The sequence below is a fragment of the Cyprinus carpio genome, chromosome B19 (assembly GCF_018340385.1).
Source record: "Cyprinus carpio isolate SPL01 chromosome B19, ASM1834038v1, whole genome shotgun sequence".
Classification (NCBI taxonomy): Eukaryota; Metazoa; Chordata; class Actinopteri; order Cypriniformes; family Cyprinidae; genus Cyprinus; species Cyprinus carpio.
Genome location: NC_056615.1, coordinates 31,942,353 through 31,965,214, shown reverse-complemented (window position 1 = coordinate 31,965,214; position 22,862 = coordinate 31,942,353). Strand labels below are relative to the sequence as shown.

General features: G+C 35.9%; 1 protein-coding gene across 1 annotated transcript in view; it reads right to left on the bottom strand.

The window, feature by feature from the left end:
- The window catches only part of LOC109089494 (prosaposin-like), a 141,915-nt gene that overhangs the window by 35,213 nt on the left and 83,840 nt on the right, over positions 1 to 22,862 (bottom strand). Inside the window, exons 6-8 of the mRNA XM_042746020.1 lie at positions 12,920 to 12,991; positions 12,089 to 12,205; positions 11,688 to 11,825 (exon numbers count right to left, since the gene is read on the bottom strand). Coding sequence (XP_042601954.1) covers positions 11,688 to 11,825; positions 12,089 to 12,205; positions 12,920 to 12,991 — 327 coding nt within the window. The remainder of the gene's footprint in view (positions 1 to 11,687; positions 11,826 to 12,088; positions 12,206 to 12,919; positions 12,992 to 22,862) is intronic.

Sequence of the window (22,862 nt, the reverse complement as noted above, 5' to 3'; positions counted from 1 at the left end):
GTTACAGCATTTTGGTAAAGTGGCAAACTTATTTATGACAATAAGTTATTCATAATTTATTGATTCTCCCTAATTCTTGTATACAGTGCCGTGAAAAATGTTTTTGTCCCTTCCTTTTTTTTGTGCATATTTTTCACACTTAAAATAATCAGATCTGCAGACCTACCTAGCCCTATGTAAAAAATTAATTTCCCCCTCCTGTTAAATCATAAAAGAACTGTTATTAACCACATTATTTTTGAAAGCTGAGTTTAATTACACTAGCCAAACTCAAGCCTAATTACTACCAGACATGTTGAATCAAGAAATCCCTTAAACATAACCTGTCTGACAAAGTGAAGCATGATTAAAGAGAAACACATATTGCTGTGATCTAAAGAAATTCAAGAACACACAAGAAACAAAAAAGTTGACATGTATCAGTCTGGAAAGGGTTATAAAGCCATTTCTAATGCTTTGGGACTCCAGCGAACCACAGAAAACTTAGAAAAGTGTCAATCAAAATTTTAACTCAAAATCTTTGCCCAGACTCATCAGCACTTATTACCAGTTCACAGCTGCATCATATTAGTAGGACTATAAGAATAGCACACACACACACACACAGTCATTGTGGATTACGCTTTTGCCTTGTTTTCTGTTATTTTTGACTCTGCCTGTTTGACCACGCTTTTTTAAATAAAGCCTGCCATTGGATCCACACTTTGTCATCAGACTCCCTTTGTTACAACATATATATATATATATATATATATATATATTAGTGGTGGGCCGTTTTCGGCGTTAACGTGCTGCATTAACGTGAGACTCTTACCGGGCGATAAAAAAAATATCGCCGTTAATCTATTCTCAAAGTTGGGTTGGGAGCTGGGTCTATACTACGCAAGCTATGATGACTTTCACCGTGATAGTTTAGCGTGGATGTATACCTAGCCGAATTGCACTGTAGGGGGCGAGAACGAGTCTTCGAACCTGTGTGTATGCCTACTGTGAAATTACAACCTCAAACGTGACGTGCTAACATGGATGCAGCCATGAAGCCGCCGGGTTTCAGGGATTTTTTTTTAAAGAAGCTTCCCAATGGAAACCTCGACCCCTGATTTCCACTGCACACGTCTGCGGCGCGTTACGGCTCCGACGCGGCTACCGGAGCTGATCGCGGCCACTCTAGTCAAAGCTTGTGTTTACACCAGTCGCGCCGTGGCACTTTTCAAAAGCATCCCAGAAGCTGCTCTCCGCCCTGCTTCTTAAAGATAGGGGCCTAGTCTATTTTTGACGCATCCCGTGTCCAAACCACATAGTAAATACAAAATTGAAGTCAACAAATCATGTACATTTCAAAATAAACACCCTGTGCAGACTCCCAATCGTATTTCACATTACTATATTCTTGCTAGGAGGCCAGAAATAGATGACGAGAGGTGCATCCTCATAGTTGAAAAACCCCACAATATAATATGACACCAAAGATCCTTTTTACAAAAGGTGTTGTGGAGTTTAATTGCAGGAGTTGTAGGAGTGGAATAAACAGAATTAAACAGAAAAAAACATTAATATTCAGCCAACCATATTAGAACACACAAAAATCAAGAAAAACAATGTTGGACCATAGACTGTAGTGTTGGACAGGCAAATCACGTGGTCTCGCGAATCCTACCGCTGCGCTTCTGATCCGCCTCTCGCGTGGAGGATGCAACAAAACCTCATCGGAGCCGTAACGCACCGCTGACACATGCATGGAAATCGGGGGTGAGTGCAACCGAGGCAAGCCCGTCAGCACAGCTCTATCAGTACTAACAAGTACATCTTATTGAACATAATTTATTTTCATCATCAATTATCATAGTAGAACAGCTTTCTCAAGCAGTTTGTGATGCATTTTGGAAACAGGAGATGAGCCCCTGGTCTAATCCGCCACCTGGCTTAAGAAATTGGCTTACTTTTAGTCTATATTTGGGTAGCACACATATTCTGAATGGCTTCGGCAGAATTCAAATGAGCCATTTTAATCTAGATTAATCTAGATTAATTCCAAGATTACAGTGAGATTAATCTAGATTAAAAAAATTAATCTATGCCCACCACTAATATATATATATATATATATATATATATATATATATACAGGGTGCGATTTGTGAAAAAAAACAGAGGGGGGGATGCTTTTGAAAATGTTTATGAAATGTTTTCAATACGACGGAAATTGTATTTAGTGTGATCTCAGTTTAATAAAAATATAGTAAGCCTACGGTAGGCATATTAATTGTAATGATTTAATGTCCACGGTTATTCAAACAACAAATTACATAGAGAAAGCGAGCAAAGAACACAACGGAGCTTTTTGAAACTCCGAATCAGTTAAACCACTGCGTCGCAAATTGATTCACTGTTTCGAACCACTCCAATCGGATCGCGTATCGCGAATCATTTGATTCAGATCGGACGTCAGAGCGTGTATCGCGAATAATTTGATTCAGATCGGACGTCAGAGCGTGTATCGCGAATCATTTGATTCAGGTCGGGACTTCAAAGCGTGTATTGCGAATCATTTGATTCAGAGCGGGACGTCAGAGCGGGTTTGCATGATGTTTTTATCCCCACCGGGGATAAAAGTTATTCAGCAGAGGCAGGGATGCATAGACCAGACGGGGGGAAATCCCCCCCATCCCCCCCGGCTAATCGCACCCTGTATATAAAAAAAAAAAAAAAAAAAATAAAAAAAAAAAAAAAAAAAAAAAAAAAAAAAAATAATAAACTTTATTTCCAGACCCAGAGGGATCCATAGTACAATACAAAAACACATACATAGGGAAAAAAATAAAATAAAAAATACACAAGAAGTAAAAATAGACCCTCCACAGTGTTCAGTGTCTAACATACAGACATGTACACCAATGGTTCCACAGTCTGGACGAAAATCTTACAGAACTTCGTCTAGGGTTAGCCAACACAGCAATTAGGTCATTTTTTGACTCAGACACCCTACCCATAAATCTAAACATTAAGTTACGCAAGACTGCAGCACAGGTAGGTACCCCAGCACTAACAAACAAATGGCTTGCACTGGAGTCTCTTGGAACTCTTAGCAGCAGCCTCATGCTGTCATTATAAGCCACTGTGAGCTTTCTAATGCTATCTTGCTTATAACGGCACCAAAGATAGGCAGTATACAACGGTGTACAGTATGTTCTAAAAAGTGAAATCTTCACAGGAACAGAGCACATACTAAACTTACGACACAACATGTTCGCTTGCACATACAGCTTACGACGCTGCCTATAAATATCCTTGTCATCAGACAGGTCATTTGCAATAATATGGCCAAGATATGTAATATCTGTGCATACATCAAGTACAGTACCAGATAGATAAAAATCAGGAAAATGAGAATGTTTATCATCTCTACTTCTTATAGTCATAATTTTACTCTTTTTTTGGATTATACTTTATATCAAAATCTACACCATACTGTGTGCATAGTCTCAAAAGCTGTTGTATACCAGCACTATATGGGCTAAAGATGACCAAGTCATCAGCGTACATAAGGTGATTAATTAGTGAGTCACCAACCCTACAACCTGTACCACAAGCATTTAAAATCACAGACAAATCATTCATATACACATTAAAAAGAAAAGGAGACAGAATTCCACCCTGTCGAACCCCATTGGTCACTTTAAAGGGAGCCGTTGTTACCCTCCCCCATTTGACTCTCATTGTCTGATGAGAATACCAATAGACCAAGATTCTAATCAAAAAACCAGGGACCCCACTTTTAATCAATTTTAAAAACAATTTGTGATGATTAACACGGTCAAATGCTTTAGAGGCATCAATGAAGCACAAGAACATTGTGGAATTTTGTTTATTATATCTATCTAAAATTTCCTTTAGTGCAAAAATACATAAATCAGTACCATGCTTTCGTTTAAAACCAAATTGATTATCCATAGACAGGACGTACCTCTCAAGTCTACACCGAACAACTGTCTCCAGCACTTTTGACATAACACTGGCCAAAGCTATTGGCCTATAGTTATCTGAGCTATTCAGCTTCCCCACTTTATCCTTAATAACAGGTACCAGCTCAACAGACAGCATAGAATCAGGTAACTCCCCATGAACAAAAAACCCTGTGTAGCACATAGCCACCAGAGGACACAGTTTCTTAATGGCAAGTTTAAGATGTTCAGCTGTAATATGGTCCGGGCCACATGCCTTATTATCCCTTAGCTTCAATATTGCTTCATGGATTTCAGAAGAAGTAATAACAACATCATCATTATACTCCACATTATCCACCACAAACAGATTACTTTTTACACAGTTTAGTAGTTCACAATAATGTTTCCGCCATAACTGTGAAATTTCATCAGGACCACTCACACCATCTATATTAGACGGAAGAGATATTTTGCAATTATTAATAGTTTTAATTTCTTTCCAGAAATCATTAACATTATTATTTTGCAGCTTCCAAGCCAGTGAATCAGACCTCATAATGTTTTCATTTCTTTTAATATAGCGAAGTGCACATTTAAATCTGGCATTAGTGCTTTTTTTTGTTTCAAACAAGGGGCCATGCCTACTTTTGCCTGACTCAGCCCATTTTTTAAAAACATTACGGGCCTCTACATGAAGCTCTTCTACGTATTCCTTCCACCCTGGCTTAGCAATGCACAAGTTTTTCCTAGGTTTATATAGAGGCCTACTTGAAATACTGAGAGACTCCACAATAGCTTCATACAGAGAACATAAAGCCTTACAGTGTTGCACATTCTTACAATTCATATCCCGACACAATAAGGCATCATTTGGGACCTCAATATTGGCCAACAAAGCATCTGAATGATCAACATACCTATTAAGATCTTGCTTAGAAATTTTTGACCAATTTATTTTCTCTACATCAATGCCATTGTCCACAGGCAACAACACCGGTATAGTGCCCGTGTTCAACACCACGAAAAAAGGTATATGGTCCGTAGTAGCCAGATCATACTCAATCTTCATTATCTCAATGGAGTCATGGGCATCCACTGTACAAAGGCAGTGATCTAGCCAGGAAGTAGAGTGCCAGGCCTCACTGATATAAGTATAACTATCATTTGGCAATAGTACCTTACTAGATAAAAATTAATCCACTGTCTGTACAAAACTGCAATAAATGATTACCAAATGAAGAGTTTTCATCAGTAATGTCAGCATTCATGTCACCTAAAACATATATGCAGGTGGATGAATTATCCTGAATAAAAGACATAATGAATGCCAATCTACTGAGGTACTCATCCTCATTAAATATGCACTCATATGGCATATAAACATTCAAAAATTATTATCTTCCTGTCATTACAACACAGCTCAATACCAATGGCCCAATCAACTCCCAATCTTATAACACTGACCAGCTGATCATATTTTTTATTCCACAACGTAGCAACCCCCCCAGGAATTCTCCCCCGGACAACTTTAGCACTTAAGTCTGTTGTTGATTCACCCGCTCCATGAAAGTTACTATGCAGGGAATTTAATCCATCCAGTTCTTGTTTAGCAAGGAACGTCTCCTGGACACACAAAATGTCACATCTCTCCATCAAATTGTCCACAACGACACGGCGTGATTTATCAGTATCACTGTGGCCAACACGCAGTCCGCGCGTATTATAAGACGCAACACAAATGTTCATGTAGATGAATTAATTACATAGCAGCAACTGCAGACTGACTCCCGTGTGGAGCTACAAGTGTACCATGACAATCCAGTTCACCAGCTCCCGCTCATTGCCCAAGACTTTGGAGCCACGGGCCTCATAATAGCGGCGAACATAAGTCCCGTCGGGCCAGAGTTTTGGATTGTATATATCAGGCAACATTGTTACATTCAGCAGTAATATGAAACGAGCCATACCTGCTATGGACCGTCTCGATCTTCCGACACGTCACTATTCCATTCTCCAGTTTCTCAGATAAATATCCACGTAGCGTGTCGGCATCCAGCGTGGGAGAAAACCTAGTGGCAAACACATTCACCAACTTTGTTTTCACCACTCCAATGTTGCTCTCAGTACCGGTACCAATTATTCCCACATTCCTCTGCCCACGTTTAAGGTGACTTTGCTTGTTGTGGGATTTCCGTGGCACAGTTACTTTAAGGGACCCTGACTTTTTGCGACCAAAACAAACAACAACACTCCACTGTGAGGACTGTATTTGTGATCGTGGCGATGTTACTGCTACATCCAGGAGCTCCTGCTGTTGAGCGGAACCCTCCAGTCCCTTCACCCCCCCACATGAGCTACTGGCGATCTCAGTATCCAGACCCAGGTGACAAGACGTTGTTAACTCCTCCTGTCGATCAGGGCCTGCACGCCCCGACATCCCTTCACATACGGTGCCATTAGCCCCTATATCATAACCCGATGTGCAGTGCGTTTCCACCGCTGTCACTCGGCGATCCATGGTCGCAACAATTGTCCCCAAGTTTTCACCCACTTCTGCCTGTATTTGCAATGCCCTCCTCAGGCCAGAAACTTCTTGGTTCAGCTGCTCCATTCGGCTAAGCAACGCCGAGGCATCCATATGGCCAAATCCCACAGGTGGCAGTTCATCCAAATAATGTGAAACAAACCGCGGAATATTCTCACCACACTCATTTAAAACCTTCAAACAGGCCTTGATATTATTCACGTCCTTCTGTGGACCTTTGTGTCCGATACAACGTAGCGTGGTATCCGGGCATACATCAAACAAAAGCCGCTTGGACTCCTCTATCCACTCAGATGAAAAGTTATTAGTTGCTAGCAAAACAATCTCATCATGGCTTAACGTCTTCATTTTAACCACGATAAAATTTAACAGTTCATCTTCCACTATCACCTTCCCATTGTCCGTTTTATAAATTGCAGGTTTTGTACGGGGACAAGCCGAGCCTCCACCAGCGGCGGCTGCTCAGATATATATATATATATATATATATGTATGAAGGGGACATGAATATATACATAAAAATAGTTTGGTTCAAAAAAAGCTATAAATCCTTTTTGATTAATTTGAGTAAAAATGTGTTTTCTTTACCAAGAAAGTAGCAAGATGAAAACCACTATTTTCTGTTTCAAACTCTGACATAGCATCTTTAGGTTATAATAACATTAAAAGTTCAAATCCAGATTTAGATTTTCAGAGATTTATTATAAAATTTTATAATTTTTTCAGGGGTCCCTGACTATGGATTTTCATAGACTAATCAGAATTTTCAAATCTTACCGACAGTCGACTGATATTTGAATCATATGTTTGGGGGCTGGGGGCAAAATACATTACCAAGAGTCAAGTCAAATTTTCAACAGTCATAATTACTGACATTAACAAACAGGGAAAATGTGTAACTTCGCAGATAGAAAAATTATTTTTTATGTTTTGATTAAAAGATGGTTAACATTAAACATCAGCAAAACCTTAAGTATTCACAACTTTTTTTACAATAGTGCTCTCATTATAACATTATGTATATGACAGTAGTTATGTTCTGCATTTTTGTTTTGAGCTGCACGCGCTGAAGATGACCAGTAGACTGAAGCATTTGATAGCAGGTTTTTAAATCAATGGGATTTAACTCATCATTTATCTCATATAGAATACACTTCGTTATTTATACAACATAACATTAATATTTCGACTTACAGGCTATCTGCACAAAATGCCCTGAATGCACATGAACATGTCTGCGGGGCTCTGAATGAACTCCTTTTATGGACATGTTCTTCATGCAACAACGTGAAGAAAAAAGGCAACTAAACTCAAAAAATTCACAGTGTTTTATTATGATAGTGTTCTTATTATTATGTTATGTATATGACAGTCCCAGTCATAGTTATTAATGTTCTGCATTGTTTTTTGTATTGCTCGTGCTTGCATGCTTAAGAGATGATCACACACAAAGAAGTGCTATACTGCAGTGAAACTAACCAAATGCATCTTATACAAGATAAATGATATACAGGTGCATCTCAATAAATTAGAATGTCGTGGAAAAGTTAATTTATTTCAGCAATTTAACTCAAATAAATTCAATGCACACAGACTGAAGTAGTTTAATTCTTTTTGGCTCATATTTAACAAAAACCCACCAATTCACTATCTCAACAAATTAGAATATGGTGACATGCCAATCAGCTAATGAACTCAAAATACCTGCAAAGGTTTCCTGAGCCTTCATTGACACCCTTCACAAGAAGGGTAAGCCACAAACATTCATTGCCAAAGAAGCTGGCTGTTCACAGAGTGCTGTATCTATGCATGTTAACAGAAAGTTGAGTGGAAGGAAAAAGTGTGGAAGAAAAAGATGCACAACCAACCGAGAGAACCGCAGCCTTATGAGGATCACCAAGCAAAACCGATTCAAGAATTTGAGTAAACTTTACAAGGAATGGACTGAGGCTGGGGTCAAGGCATCAAGAGCCACCACACACAGACGTGTCAAGGAATTTGGCTACAGTTGTCGTATTCCTCTTGTTATGCCACTCCTGAACCACAGACAATGTCAGAGGCATCTTACCTGGGCTAATGAGAAAAAGAACCGGACTGTTGCCCAGTGGTCCAAAGTCCTCTTTTCAGATGAGAGCAAGTTTTGTATTTCATTTGGAAACCAAGGTCATAGAGTCTGGAGGAAGGGTGGAGAAGCTCATAGCCCAAGTTGCTTGAAGTCCAGTGTTAAGTTTCCACAGTCTGTGATGATTTGGGGTGCAATGTCATCTGCCGGTGTTGGTCCATTGTGCTTTTTGAAAACCAAAGTCACTGCACCCGTTTACCAAGAAATTTTGGAGCACTTCATGCTTCCTTCTGCTGACCAGCTTTTTGAAGATGCTGATTTAATTTTCCACACTGGCCCACACTGCCAAAAGCACCAAAAGTTGTTTAAATGACCATGGTGTTGGTGTGCTTGACTGGCCAGCAAACTCACCAGACCTGAACCCTATAGAGACTCTATGGGCTATTGTCGAGAGGAAAATGAGAAACAAGAGACCAAAAAAATGCAGATGAGCTAAAGGCCACTCTCAAAGAAATCTGGGCTTCCATACCACCTCAGCAGTGCCACAAACTGATCACCTCCATCCCACGCCGAATTGAGGCAGTAATTAAAGCAAAAGGAGCCCCTACCAAGTATTGAGTAGATTTTTTTTTTTATGAAGTATTCTAATTTGTTGAGATAGTGAATTGGTGGGTTTTTGTTAAATGTTAGCCAAAATCATCACAATTAAAAGAACCAAAGACTTAAACTACTTCAGTCTGTGTGCACTGAATTTATTTAATACACAAGTTTCACAATTTGAGTTGAATTACTGAAATAAATGAACTTTTCCACGACATTCTAATTTATTGAGATGCACCTGTAGATACAATATATATGAGCCAGCTGAAATGTGATCAAAAAATCCAGTCTTTCACTTTCAAATTGCCTGTGTCAATTTGAGTCTTGTTAAAGTTTTAAATCCTCTGGCGGTCATGGGTTTTGGAAAGTGAAACTTAAATCTATAGGGGTGGTTGTATTTATTCATACACAAAAAAATATATATAAAAACTCTCTCTCTCACATACTCATATACAAAACAATATCAAAATACTCTATATATACTTAATTAATAGAAAGAAAATCAGTTGTTCTATGTCAAATCAGACACTGAGCACCCCCATATAGCAAAAATCGCATGATCATGACAACTGCAAATATTCAACTGTGAGATTGGTATTGAATCAGGCTCCTCCTATCAAATCTTTGACTATTTGGGGTCAACCCTAATTTCAGGGTTTCCGCAGGGTCTTAAAATGTTCTTAATTTAGTTGTATCAAATTTAAGGCTTTAAAAATTTTAAAATGTACAAGAAAGTCTTAGTTATGATTTCAAGAGGTCTTAAATTTGGGTACGGAAAGACCAGAATGCTGATGTGGCTGAATGTGACGATTAAACTTCAAAAGGATACAATTTCATTAAATAAACATGAGCGCTGCATGTTCAAAGTCTGCGTTACCAGGGAAACGACCCATGTTTTTACACTGCAAACACGCAGAGCTTTAAACGTGAACTGGTGGATCGATAAGTAGACAATGCATTATAAAAATCTAAACAGTAGGGTGTGCGACATATATAGTCTGTGATAATATCATAATTGTTGTTTTAACGTTGCGCTATTAGACATCATCGAGTATATCATGAAAAGCAAACAAAACACATCTACAGAGTGCACACATACAACTAGTGTGCACATTTAGAGTGAGTCCTTTCACTGCGTGATTTAGTCCATTAAAATGCATTCAGAATTATCACATAATTCAAAATATGGGGACAGAAAATTTATATATTTAATTTCATATCATTAATATCACACGAAGAGTGCTGTTTTTTTTTTCTTCAACAGTCAGCATGATTACAAATGTGATATTGATTTTGTACAACAGTTTAATAAACAAAAAGTTAATATTAAGAGACTGACGTTTTAGACACCATATTTCCTGCTTTTGCTTTATTTCTCCACCAAAAATAATTTCAAACACAGCCACAGCACTATTTCACATCTCTGAGCAACATGACTGTGATTCATTCCTGAATTAATCAACCATTTAAATGGTTTGGTTCAACCGCAGTGACTCACTTATTAACAGTGACTTGTTGCCACCTACTGGTTGTTGTAATTTCACATTTAAAATATCTTTTAATTTTTTAAATAATTTCAAACATCAGTTTATAATATTTTAATGTTTAAAATATCAAAACATTATGCATTTGTAACTGCAGGTTAAGTATTCCATATCCCCTCAGGATACATTAAACCCCTACATTAAACAGTGTGTAAATACATCTAAATTACACTTCTATTGCAGCTTCTGTGTTTCGTCTGCATTGCAAAGATAAATGTTGCTGATACTGATTTTGTTTGTTTGGTAACAGCTTAAATGCAAGAATTTGACTCAAAAAATTCACACTTTTAGAAAAAAAAAATGTCTTAAAGGTCAAAATTCCCAGTATACTTGATGGAAAATATTAATTTCCATCACTACTGTGAACTGACCACACAGAATATGAAGAATATCAAAAAGTTCAGGAGTCAGCTGTTCACAGTAGTCCTTAAGATATCAGCACAATAACACACTCAGCAAAATATTGTCTAATAATCGTTATTGATATTATCACAGAAAATATTGAAATTTTTTTGTCAATATTGCAAACCCATAATTTGTTATTTAATTATATAATAATTTATTGATAATAATTGTTTATATTAATATAATAATTAATACTTTCAACTCATCCATTTTCTTAAAAGTTGTCTAAAGGCTGAAATATAAAGTTTATCATTTTATAAAACTTCTTGTTTTTGTGAAAATTTGTATCTGAACTGTAAATTATGCTTTTTACAGTCATTTTACTGTTTATTATGATATTATAGACATTGCCCTACCCCACTCATATGATAAATATAAATTTTATTTATGCACGTCTTAAAACGGTCTTAAGTCTTAAATTTGAGCTTAACAATCCTGCAGGAACCATGAATATATGTATGTATATATATATATATATATATATGTATATGTAGTTGCAAAACAAATGGTCTGTTGTAATGAGTACTTCAAATCTAAGCCTTTTAAAGTCAGACTCAGGTGTAAACTTTGACCTATCTAACACATACCTTTTGACTAGTTCCTCTGGAGGGTTTTGCGTCGAGCATACCACGATCATTCAGGCCAGCGGTGAGCTCTGATGGTGCTTTTCTCTCAGACTGGCTGCCACACAGTCCCAACACTGAGCATATGTCAACATTTTGATTCTGTGTTTAGGGACAAAGCATCTGTTTTTTAGTGTACATATTCTATTATTTATGTAAAAATATATTACTCATTTTTAGATTTTTTTTGGTGTTTAGATTTAAGAAATTAAGTCAAAGTCAAACTGGAATTATAAATCTCTATTATAGTAGGTTTTGATAGCACTGTATATTCTGCAAATGTTTAATATAAAGAATAACACCCTAAAATTGTTCTGGCTACTAGAATCACCCACTATCATTATGTTAAACCGAGAATTACTCACTGCAAATGCACTGAAATTCCTGATGATCAAATGTAGGTATGTCTTCGCTCTATCCATACACAAAGGGATGACGCGGTGTTCATTACAAAACTTGTCCAGAGCTTTTTCAGTGAGATGCTGCGAAGAGGGAACAATTCAAGATTTTTGTTCAAACAACTTAATTCTGGGCGGTATGAACAAAAAATTATATCTAAATTATACCGGTTTCACAGTATATGTCCACGGTATTTTTTTTTTCATGCATGACTGGGTGTTAACCACATTTTCTACTGATTGAGTGAAGAAATACTGCAGTAGATTGACTTAGAATCCCCTATTTTACTGTCATGATGAGTGAATATTCCACACTAAAAATTCCAAACTAAATAGTGACCCATTAATACATAACCAGGAGTCACTCTCGTTTATAATCAAGACATTTGATGAACGTTGTTTAAACGACATACACTGGTATTGCGGTATTTGAAAAATTTACATCATAGGAAAAATAAACACTGGTATTTGGTGTGAACATTATACCGCCCAGCACTAGAACAACTCCAAATCATTTATAACAATAGTCTGAACAAAAACAAACATGTATTTCATATTTCAGTTGAAGTATTAATTCAAGGCAGTAGCAGAAATTACCTCACATAGCTAAGCTGCCATAAGAAAGTGAAACTAGCTTTTTTGTTGGAAAATAATTTAACTGCAAATTTCACTTCTCTAAAACAGATAAAAGATATGAACTACAATGACATTGCGTTGTACAGGAGGTATTTACTAGGTCTGGAATATAGAATTTCAATAAAATCTAAGTTTTAGTAAACATCACAAACACAATTTCACCTGTGAATCTTGATTGGAGAGGGTGTCTGTTAACAATTGTATGATCTTCTTGCAATCGGTGCAAATGTTAATCTAAAAGATGAAGACAGTGGAATATCATGTTGATTTACAGTCATCAAAGTTAGCTATATTCTGAGGACTCTGTAATATGAATAAATATATAATATGAATGAACATTATCACAATTGATCTACTAATGGTCCAAGTGGAATAGAACCTGATGAAGTAGAACTTGAACCTGTTATTGATGTGATGCTTTCCAGATCTATTTGTCATTTATTTAGATTTGGATCAAGCATGTACAGTAGGTGGACAACCAGAATGTGCTTTTTACTGCCGTGTGCGCCGCCGCCACATCTGCAAAATGCTTTTGCAGCTTTTGACCGCTGAGTGGCGCTTTAACCTCAAGTTATCAAGCTAATGCTTCAAAGCACATTTTCACAAATAGCCGTTAGCTTTGCCTCACCGATGTGTTACATTTGACGGCTGCAGTCAGCAGAAAATGAAAGAAAAACTCTGTAGTTAAAATATGTAATATTCACCAATGCAAATTTAGTACTTACGAAGTTATGTGCGTTTCTCACTTAGAACATATTATATTTATATTTACGCTAAGCTAAGTGTTACACCATATTTTAGATTTGAAACATTTAGCATTATTTAAATAATATGGATCATGTGCTATATTACCTTAAAGAAATGGTGGTTTACTTTGCATTAAAAGCATTAAAAGTGGTAGCCTATTTCAATAAGCTAGGCTTAATACATGGATTAATATGCTAAATGTAAATAGTCTCACATTACTTAATATTTGTCACAAATACATTTTTAATTTAAATTTTAAAATTCCTTGAATAAAACAGCATGCATTTTTGTCACACACATACTTTATTCGTTACTTGTCCTTTATTTTGACAGAGAACTATGTGGGGAAAAGACATGTTCTCTAATTAAGAAATTTTGTGTATTTTATTAATTCCTTCCTTTAGTTTAGTAAAACGTGAGGCACTGCATAATTTTGCTCCCCTTATTTAGGCCTAACTCAAGAAAGGAATAAATTAAACTTGGCAGGATTTAGCTAAATCATTTAAACTGAAAAGAAGGGACTGATTAATAAAAAGTTCTCCATTTAAACTCAAGTTCTCTCATTATAATCATGCTGATGACTGATAGCATACTTTATACGTCTATACTGCTGTGATCAGTTTCAGGCTTTCCGTATCATAACATTTTAGAAATTAATTAATTCAAATAACATTTTAGAAATTGCATTCTCAACGAAAACATTGAAGAGATTAGCCCAAGTCTGCATTGACTGAAAGACAAATCATCAAAACTATTTTAAATGTCATATAATGTTCATTGTCAGTATATCTCATTTGAACCTTTTATGTGTTTCAGATAACTTGTGTCGCTATCTGCACTGCATTAATGCAGATATTTGGTTGTTCAGCGTGCATGATGCTGAGTGCGATGTGCAGGAGATGTGTGGGGTTACTAGGGGTGTCGCGATATACCTGTATTGATGATAACCGTTATATTCAAAGCAACAATTATCTTTAATTTAGTGTGTGACGATATACGGTATTAGCGATAACCACAATATTTAAAATGAACAGTTCTCTTACGATAACACCACATGTAAATACTCCAGCGCCAGTACCTGGTTGAGCTCCCAGGTGGCAGTATTGTGCCTTAACGCTGACACCTGTCACACAAGAAGAAGACGCAGCACCCGCAGCTGCTCCGAGGACAGCCATGTTCATCAGAGTAAGGTGCCATTATTTTACTAGTCACAGAATGGAAAACGTTATATTAAACTGTTAACAGCAGTTCTGTGTTCATATATTGAAGTAAAGGGTGATTATTTGAATAAGTACCACGTTTCTTTACTCGTCTTATTTTTGTATTTGCAATAAATATGGCCTGTGCGTAGTAACACTATATTTCTTTGTTCAAATCTATTAACAGTTACCTGATTAAAACTGATCTTGAAAAACTGAGCGAGCACTTAATGCCTCATTGGCGGTCATTCTTCAATAAGGTTCATTAATTAACATTAGTTAATCACATTAGTTAACATATATAAAATAAATAATAATGAACAATATTTCCACAGCATTTATTAATCTTAGTTCATGTTAATTTCAGCATTTACTCATGCATTAATAAAAAATCACAAGTTGTGTTTGTAAACATTAATGCACTGTCAAGAAAGGTCAAGAAAATGTGATCATATTACTCCAATTTTACAGTCTCTGCACTGGCTACCTATTAAGTTCCGTATCAGTTACAAAATATTATTACTTACTTATAAGGCCCTTAATGGCTTAGCTCCTGCGTTCCTAACTAGTCTTCTACCACGCTACAATCCATCACGCTCCCTAAGGTCACAAAACGCTGGACTTTTGGTAGTTCCTAGGATAGCAAAGTCCACTAAAGGAGGTAGAGCTTTTTCACATTTGGCTCCCAAACTCTGGAATAGCCTTCCTGATAACGTTCGGGGTTCAGACACACTTCCTCTGTTTAAATCTAGATTAAAAACACACCTCTTTGGCCAAGCATTCAAATAATGCATCTCATATTTTTGGACTGCAGTTGTATCTGATCAAATGCGCATTATATATTCTTTAGCTTGGGTTAAACTAATTAATTTTAGTTGGCTGGAACAGCAGCTACGCTAATTTGCTCTACACTACCACATTTTGCTCTAAGTTTGATTGTATAATTGCTGTTATAGTGTTAATCGACTGTTTGTTTACGTCTTTTATTGATTTTTCTGAACATTTCTGCCGTATGCACATAAACTGACAGTTATCACTGATGAGCTACTACTAAATATTGTAGAAACTTAATTTTCTGTAAAGTTGCTTTGCAATGATTTGTATCATAAAAAGCGCTATACAAATAAACTGTAATTGAATTGAATTGAACTGTGAACTAACATGAAAAATGAATGACTATTTTTATTAAGATTAACAAAGATTAATAAATTGTGTAATAAATATATTGTTCTTTGTTCATTCATGTTAGTTAATAATGTTAATAAATGACATCTTATTGTAAAGTGTTACAAGTTATTTTAATGCGAATCCCATCCTGAAGCATTAACCTAAAATAAAATAAATGCAGCCGACAAGAAAACATTAGTTTATTAATTAATAATTAAAATGTATCCTTTTTTCATAATTATCAGGCTACGTCTGCCTGTGCTTTGTGGCAAACTTAATGCCTGTGCATGAGTGCAGAATATATTAAGGATCATTATGAATTAGTAGACTACATGTGCATCTTAATAAATTAGAATGTCGTGGAAAAGTTCATTTACAGTAGGTGGACAACCAGAATGGGTAATACCGCCGCGGCGTTAAATGCAAGTCAGTCGTGTGTTAAAATCATTTGTGAAACTACCGCCCGGTGGCGCAAAGGGACGGATTGCGAACTGAATGTAATTGTAAAATGTTGGTTTGTAAACGGAGATGAAAGGATGAAGTAAAACAACAATAACATTATAATATAACATTGTAACATCCTTAAAAACCATTAGAAAACTTACAGTGAGTTAATTTCAAAACATGGGATATTAAACAGTCTTACCGCATGCTATTGTTATTAAACAGTCATTACATAATAGGCATATAATTACACGGATTAAAAGCTAAATGTTTTCATTTCGGTACATTCTTGGTTAAAAAAAAAAGAAAAAAAATCTCCAGGTTCCATATGCAGAGCAAAATGAGAACGGTCCAGCATTTAGAAATAATTCTTATTAACTCTTCTTGATTTTTCAAACTGCTAACAGTTTGCATTTTCGAATTATGCCTTTACTGTGTGACCAAAAATTTAATATTTTCTGTTTTAGCTGTTTGATCGCGCTGGTGCCTCACGCGCACATATTCAGTGGAAACAGCAGCTGTTAACCGTGACATTCAGCTCGAGCAGTGTTCCACTTTGGCAAATTTTGGATAATTATGATTTTTTTTCCCATTGATACTGAAACTCGCGTGAACTACAAAGCCTATTTTATCTAATGAATAATAGTTAGGCTTCAAATGGGCAACATCATGAATATGGAAATGTTAGAATTTCTCCCGACTGAGAGATTCCAACCTTACCTTATGTTTTGCTTTAAATTATTATTCATTTATTTTTTTGTTTGTTTATAGCTAAGCCTATATTATTATATACTGCAATTATATTTATCCATTAGACTTATATTTTTAATTCTTGTTCTGTTCTGATAAATTTGTTTGTTGTAAAGTGAAGGGAACTAAAAATATCCTGTTGGCACATTATAACATTATGAGGCCTGCTGTTATTATTTCTGAATGTAATAAAATGCAACTTATACATGACTTATATTTTTTTTCCTTTCATATACTTCATTTATTTTTAGCGTGTTTAAAAAAAAAAAACATGCAGCAAATGAATATAGGCGATTAATCGGTTAAAATTTGTTATTGTGGGTAAAACAAAAAATACAAAAATAAAAAATAATTACAATATATACTTAGGAACAGAGTCTGGGCCTAATCTAGGCTATGTTGTTAACTATTTACAAGATTCGTGTATGTTTTTATCCTTTTCTTTTTTTTCTGTTTTTTTGGTATCTGAAAATGACTGTGCATCACATTCACTTTGTGCGCTCTGCGCTGAACCTACCTGTTAATTTAAAAAAAAAAATCACATTACAGGTGCTGGTCATATAATTAGAATATCATCAAAAAGTTGATTTATTTCACTAATTCCATTCAAAAAGTGAAACTTGTATATTATATTCAGTCATTACACACAGACTGATATATTTCAAATGTTTATTTCCTTTAATTTTGATGATTATAACTGACAACTAATGAAAATCCCAAATTCAGTGTTAAGGCATCTCTCCATTACGGACCGTTCTGAAAGCAGAATTTATGCAAACGTGTATAAAATGCTTTAAAAACTTTAACAGAGATGTCTAGAGGGTATTTAATAGATCTGCCCCCCATGTAAGATTTTTCGAGTTACTAGTTGTTCATTTGTCATTATTCAACTAATCGCAGGTTTATATTAAATTTACATCTATAATCCATAATGAGCCTTAATATATTCCACGCTCAAGCACATGCATTAAGTAGAAGGCAGAAGTAGCCTAATAATTGTGAAAAAGGAGATATTTTAATAATTTATTAATAAACAAATGTTTTCTTGTCGGCTGCAAGATGAAATTCACAGTGCTGGCTCTCTCCACATGGACGGGCCTTTAAAGAGAAATACAACCTTCAGAGATTACATAATGATTTCATTTTGAATTGATTTGTTTAAAATACATTTCAAGCTTTCTGTAGATATATTTCTCATGTATGTGAGACACCCAGATTTTAAGTTAATTCATTATCAGGAAAAATTTCAAGTGATCGTGAGGGCGCCTCCCTGTCATGCATGCGCATTAATAATTTTCGAACAAACCTTTAATATGAAAAATAATTCACATTTTGCATATGCAGCTGCAATTTATTTATTTTATTTTATTACTTAAATTATATGAAAGCAAGTAAAGAAGGCTCCCTTTAAAATCACTGAAGTTGTCAATTAATGAAGCTCTTTTTTTACACCGTGTGCATTATGTTGATTATGATGAGAGAACTTGAGTTTAATCATGAGGACGTTTTATTAATCCATCCATTCTTTAGAGTTTCAAGGATTTAGCTAAATCTTGCAGGTTTAATTTATTCGTTTCTTGTTTTAATTAGGCCTAAATAATGGGAACGAAATTATACAGTGCCTCACGTTTTACTATAATAAAGGAAATAATTTATAAAACACGCAACAACTTCTTAATCAGTGTACAGACAAATATCTTTTCCCCAAGAAGTTATCTTTCAAAATAAAGGACAGGTAACGAATAACAAAGTAGTGCGTGACAAAAATGCATTCTGTTTTATTAAAGGAATTTTAAAATATGAATTAAAATATAGGCCTAATATGTGAGAATATCGATATTTTGCATATAAATCCATGTAGCCTAGCTCACTTAAATAGGCTACCACTTTTAATGCTCTGATGCAAAGTAAACCACAATTTCATTAGAATAATATAACACATAATTCATATTATATAAATAATACTGCACACTATTTAAATGTGTCAAATCTAAAATATGGTGTAATACTGTGTAGCTTAGAGAAAATATAAGCACAAGCTCATAGGCTTGACATTTATCCTGCTTGAATTCGTTCTAAGAAATGCACATAACTTCAAGTAATAAACTTTCATCTGTGAATTTGTAAATATTTTAACTACAGTGTTTTTCTTTAATTTTCCCCGACTGCAGCCACCAAATGTAACACATCGGTGAGGCAAAGCTGACGGCTATTTGCGAAAATGTGCTTTGATGCGCTTGTTTGATATCTTGTGGTTAATTCAGCGGTACTCGCAGCAGCAGAAACTACATTTTGGTTGGCTACCTATTGTATTTCAGTAATTCAACTCAAATTGTGAAACTCGTGTATTAAATAAATTCAATCCACTCAGACTGAAGTAGATTAAGTGTTTGGTTCTTTGAATTGTGATAATTTTGGCTCACATTTAACCAAAACTCAACAAATTCGAATACTTCATAAGACCAATAAAAAAAAAAAACATTTTTAGTGAATTGTTGGCCTTCTGGAAAGTATGTTAATTTACTGTACATGTACTAAATACTTGGTAGGGACTCCTTTTGCTTTAATTACTTCCTCATCTCAGCGTGGCATGGAGGTGATGAGTTTGTGGCACTGCTGAGGTGGTATGGAAGCCCAGGTTTCTTTGACAGCGGCCTTCGGCTCAGGTCTGGAGAGTTTGATGGCCAGTCAAGCACACCATCACCATGGTCATTTAACCAACTTTTGGTGCTTTTGGCAGTGTGGGCAGGTGCCAAATACTGCACCCCAAATCATCACAGACTGTGGAAACTTAACACTGGACTTCAAGCAAATTGGGCTATAAGCTTCTCCACCCTTCCTCCAGACTCTAGGATCTTGGTTTCCAAATGAAATACAAAACTTGCTCTCATCTGAAAAGAGGACTTTGGACAACTAGGCAACAGTCCAGTTCTTCTTCTCCTTAGCCCAGGTAAGACGCCTCTGACATTGTCTGTGGTTCAAGACTGGCTTAACAAGAGGAATACGACAACTGTAGCCAAATTCCTTGACATGTCTGTGTGTGGTGGCTCTTGATGCATTGACCCCAGCCTCAGTCCATTCCTTGTAAAGTTCACTTAAATTCTTGAATCGATTTTGCTTGACAATCCTCATAAGGTTGCTGTTCTCTCGGTTGGTCCTCTCAGCTTCTTTGGCAACGAATGTTTGTGGCTTTCCCTGGGTGTCAATGATTGTCTTCTGGACAACTGTCAGATCAGCAGTCTTCCCCATGATTATGTAGCCTAGTGAACCAAACTGAGAGACCATTTTGAAGGCTCAGGAAACCTTTGCAGGTGTTTTGAGTTGATTAGCTGATTGGCATGTCACCATATTCTTATTTGTTGTTGTGAATTGGTGGGTGTTTATGAAATGTGAGCCAAAATCATCACAATTAAAAGAACCAAAGACTTAAACTACTTCAGTCTGTGTGCACTGAATTTATTTAATACACGAGTTTCACAATTTGAGTTGAATTACTGAAATAAATTAACTTTTCCACGACATTCTAATTTATCGAGATGCACCTGTATGTTAATTTAATATAAATTACTTAATTTAATATAAATGACATAAATGAACGACTACTCGTAACTAGAAAGTCTGTGAGGGGCATACCTATTAAATACTTTCTAGACATCTCTGTTAAAGTTTTTAAAGCATTATATACGTGTTTGCATAAATTCTGATTTCAGAACAGTCCGTAAAGGAGAGATGTCACATTCTTAACATAGATTTTTTTTCTCTGAAACACAAAATATCAATTCTATTTTAATTTTTGTTTTTATGTTTTGTGAATGGTCAACCCTTCTCCATTCTGCAGATATTGTTGAATCTGGTTTGTGGATTGTAAATCACAGAAAGTCTACAAAATTTCTCCCAAAACTTTGGTCTTTTATTTATTTTTTTAACGTCTGTAACACGTGTAGGCTATTTCCCAAATTTATAATAGCCTACAAAACACATTCATAGACGGATATTTTTCTGATGTCTGGACTCTATTTGGGATTTAGAAAAATATAAAGAGATGGTTCACTATACTGGTAATGAATACATTTTGTGATAATCTATATTTCAGGTTTTGACTGCAAATGTCTGTCCTTAACACTGGAATTGCCCAATAATGAAACTAAAAATGAATAGGCCTACAAAAAAGTCTGGGGACAGTTTCTTAATACTGCAGTATATTTTTACATTTGAAAACTTTTTTTTTCTTTACAATTAAAACATAGCAATAGTACAAAGCAGCATATAAATTAAGAACAATAATTTTTGTCTCTCTGGCAGACATAGGCCTTTCAGCCAGTTTCTTTGTCTCTTTTGCTGAGGTGCCGCCTCTCTCCTGAGAAAAATACAAAACCATATTATACTGTAGGCTATATAATACTCTGCCATTGCAAAAATTGCAAAAGCCAAACCAAATGAGACATTTACTCTAAAACAGAAACTTTGCCTAAAACTGCTCTGCAAGTTTGAAATGCTCATCAGACACTGTACATATGAAAGAGGAAGTGAAGAGCACCTTTATTTCAATACCCAGATGAAGCTGAACTGCCCCCAAACCCCAACCCTCTCCTGCTGGACTAAATTCAGTCACTATACTATATATGTAAAATGAACATGCTTTATCTAAAAGAAAAAAAATGCTGTAAATTAAACCAGCAAACTGCAGAATACACACATCTGTATTAATCAAAAAAAAAAATCCGGGATTTGAACCTCTGTCGCTGAAATCACTGTCTACAAACCCGATTCCAAAAAAGTTGGGACACTGTACAAATTGTGAGTAAAAAAGGAATGGAATTATTTACAAATCTCATAAACTTATATTTTATTCACAATAGAATATAGATAACAAATGTTGAAAGTGAGACATTTTGAAATGTCATGCAAGATATTGGCTCATTTTGGATTTCATGAGAGCTACACATTCCAAAACAGTTGGGACAGGTAGCAATAAGAAGCCGGAAAAGTTAAATGTACATATAAGGAACAGCTGGAGGACCAATTTGCAACTTATTAGGTCAATTAGCAACATGATTGGGTATAAAAAGAGCCTCTCAGAGTGGCAGTGTCTCTCAGAAGTCAAGATGGGCAGAGGATCACCAATTCCCCCAATGCTGCGGCGAAAAAAATAGTGGAGCAATATCAGAAAGGAGTTTCTCAGAGAAAAATTGCAAAGAGTTTGAAGTTATCATCATCTACAGTGCATAATATCATCCAAAGATTCAGAGACTCTGGAACAATCTCTGTGCATAAGGGTCTAGGCCGGAAAACCAGACTGGATGCCCGTGATCTTCGGGCCCTTAGACGGCACTGCATCCCATACAGGAATGCTACTGTAATGGAAATCACAACATGGGCTCAGGAATACTTACAGAAAACATTGTCAGTGAACATAATCCACCGTGCCATTCACCGTTGCTGGCTAAAACTCTATAGGTCAAAAAAGAAGCCATATCTAAACATGATCCAGAAGCGCAGGCATTTTTTCTGGGCCAAGGCTCATTTAAAATGGACTGTGGCAAAGTGGAAAACTGTTCTGTGGTCAGACGAATCAAAATTTGAAGTTATTTTTGGAAAACTGGGACACCATGTCATCTGGTCTAAAGAGGACAAGGACAACGCAAGTTGTTATCAGCGTTCAGTTCAGAAGCCTGCATCTCTGATGGTATGGGGTTGCATGAGTGCGTGTGGCATGGGCAGCTTACACATCTGGAAAGGCACCATCAATGCTGAAAGGTATATCCAGGTTCTAGAACAACATATGCTCCCATCTAGAC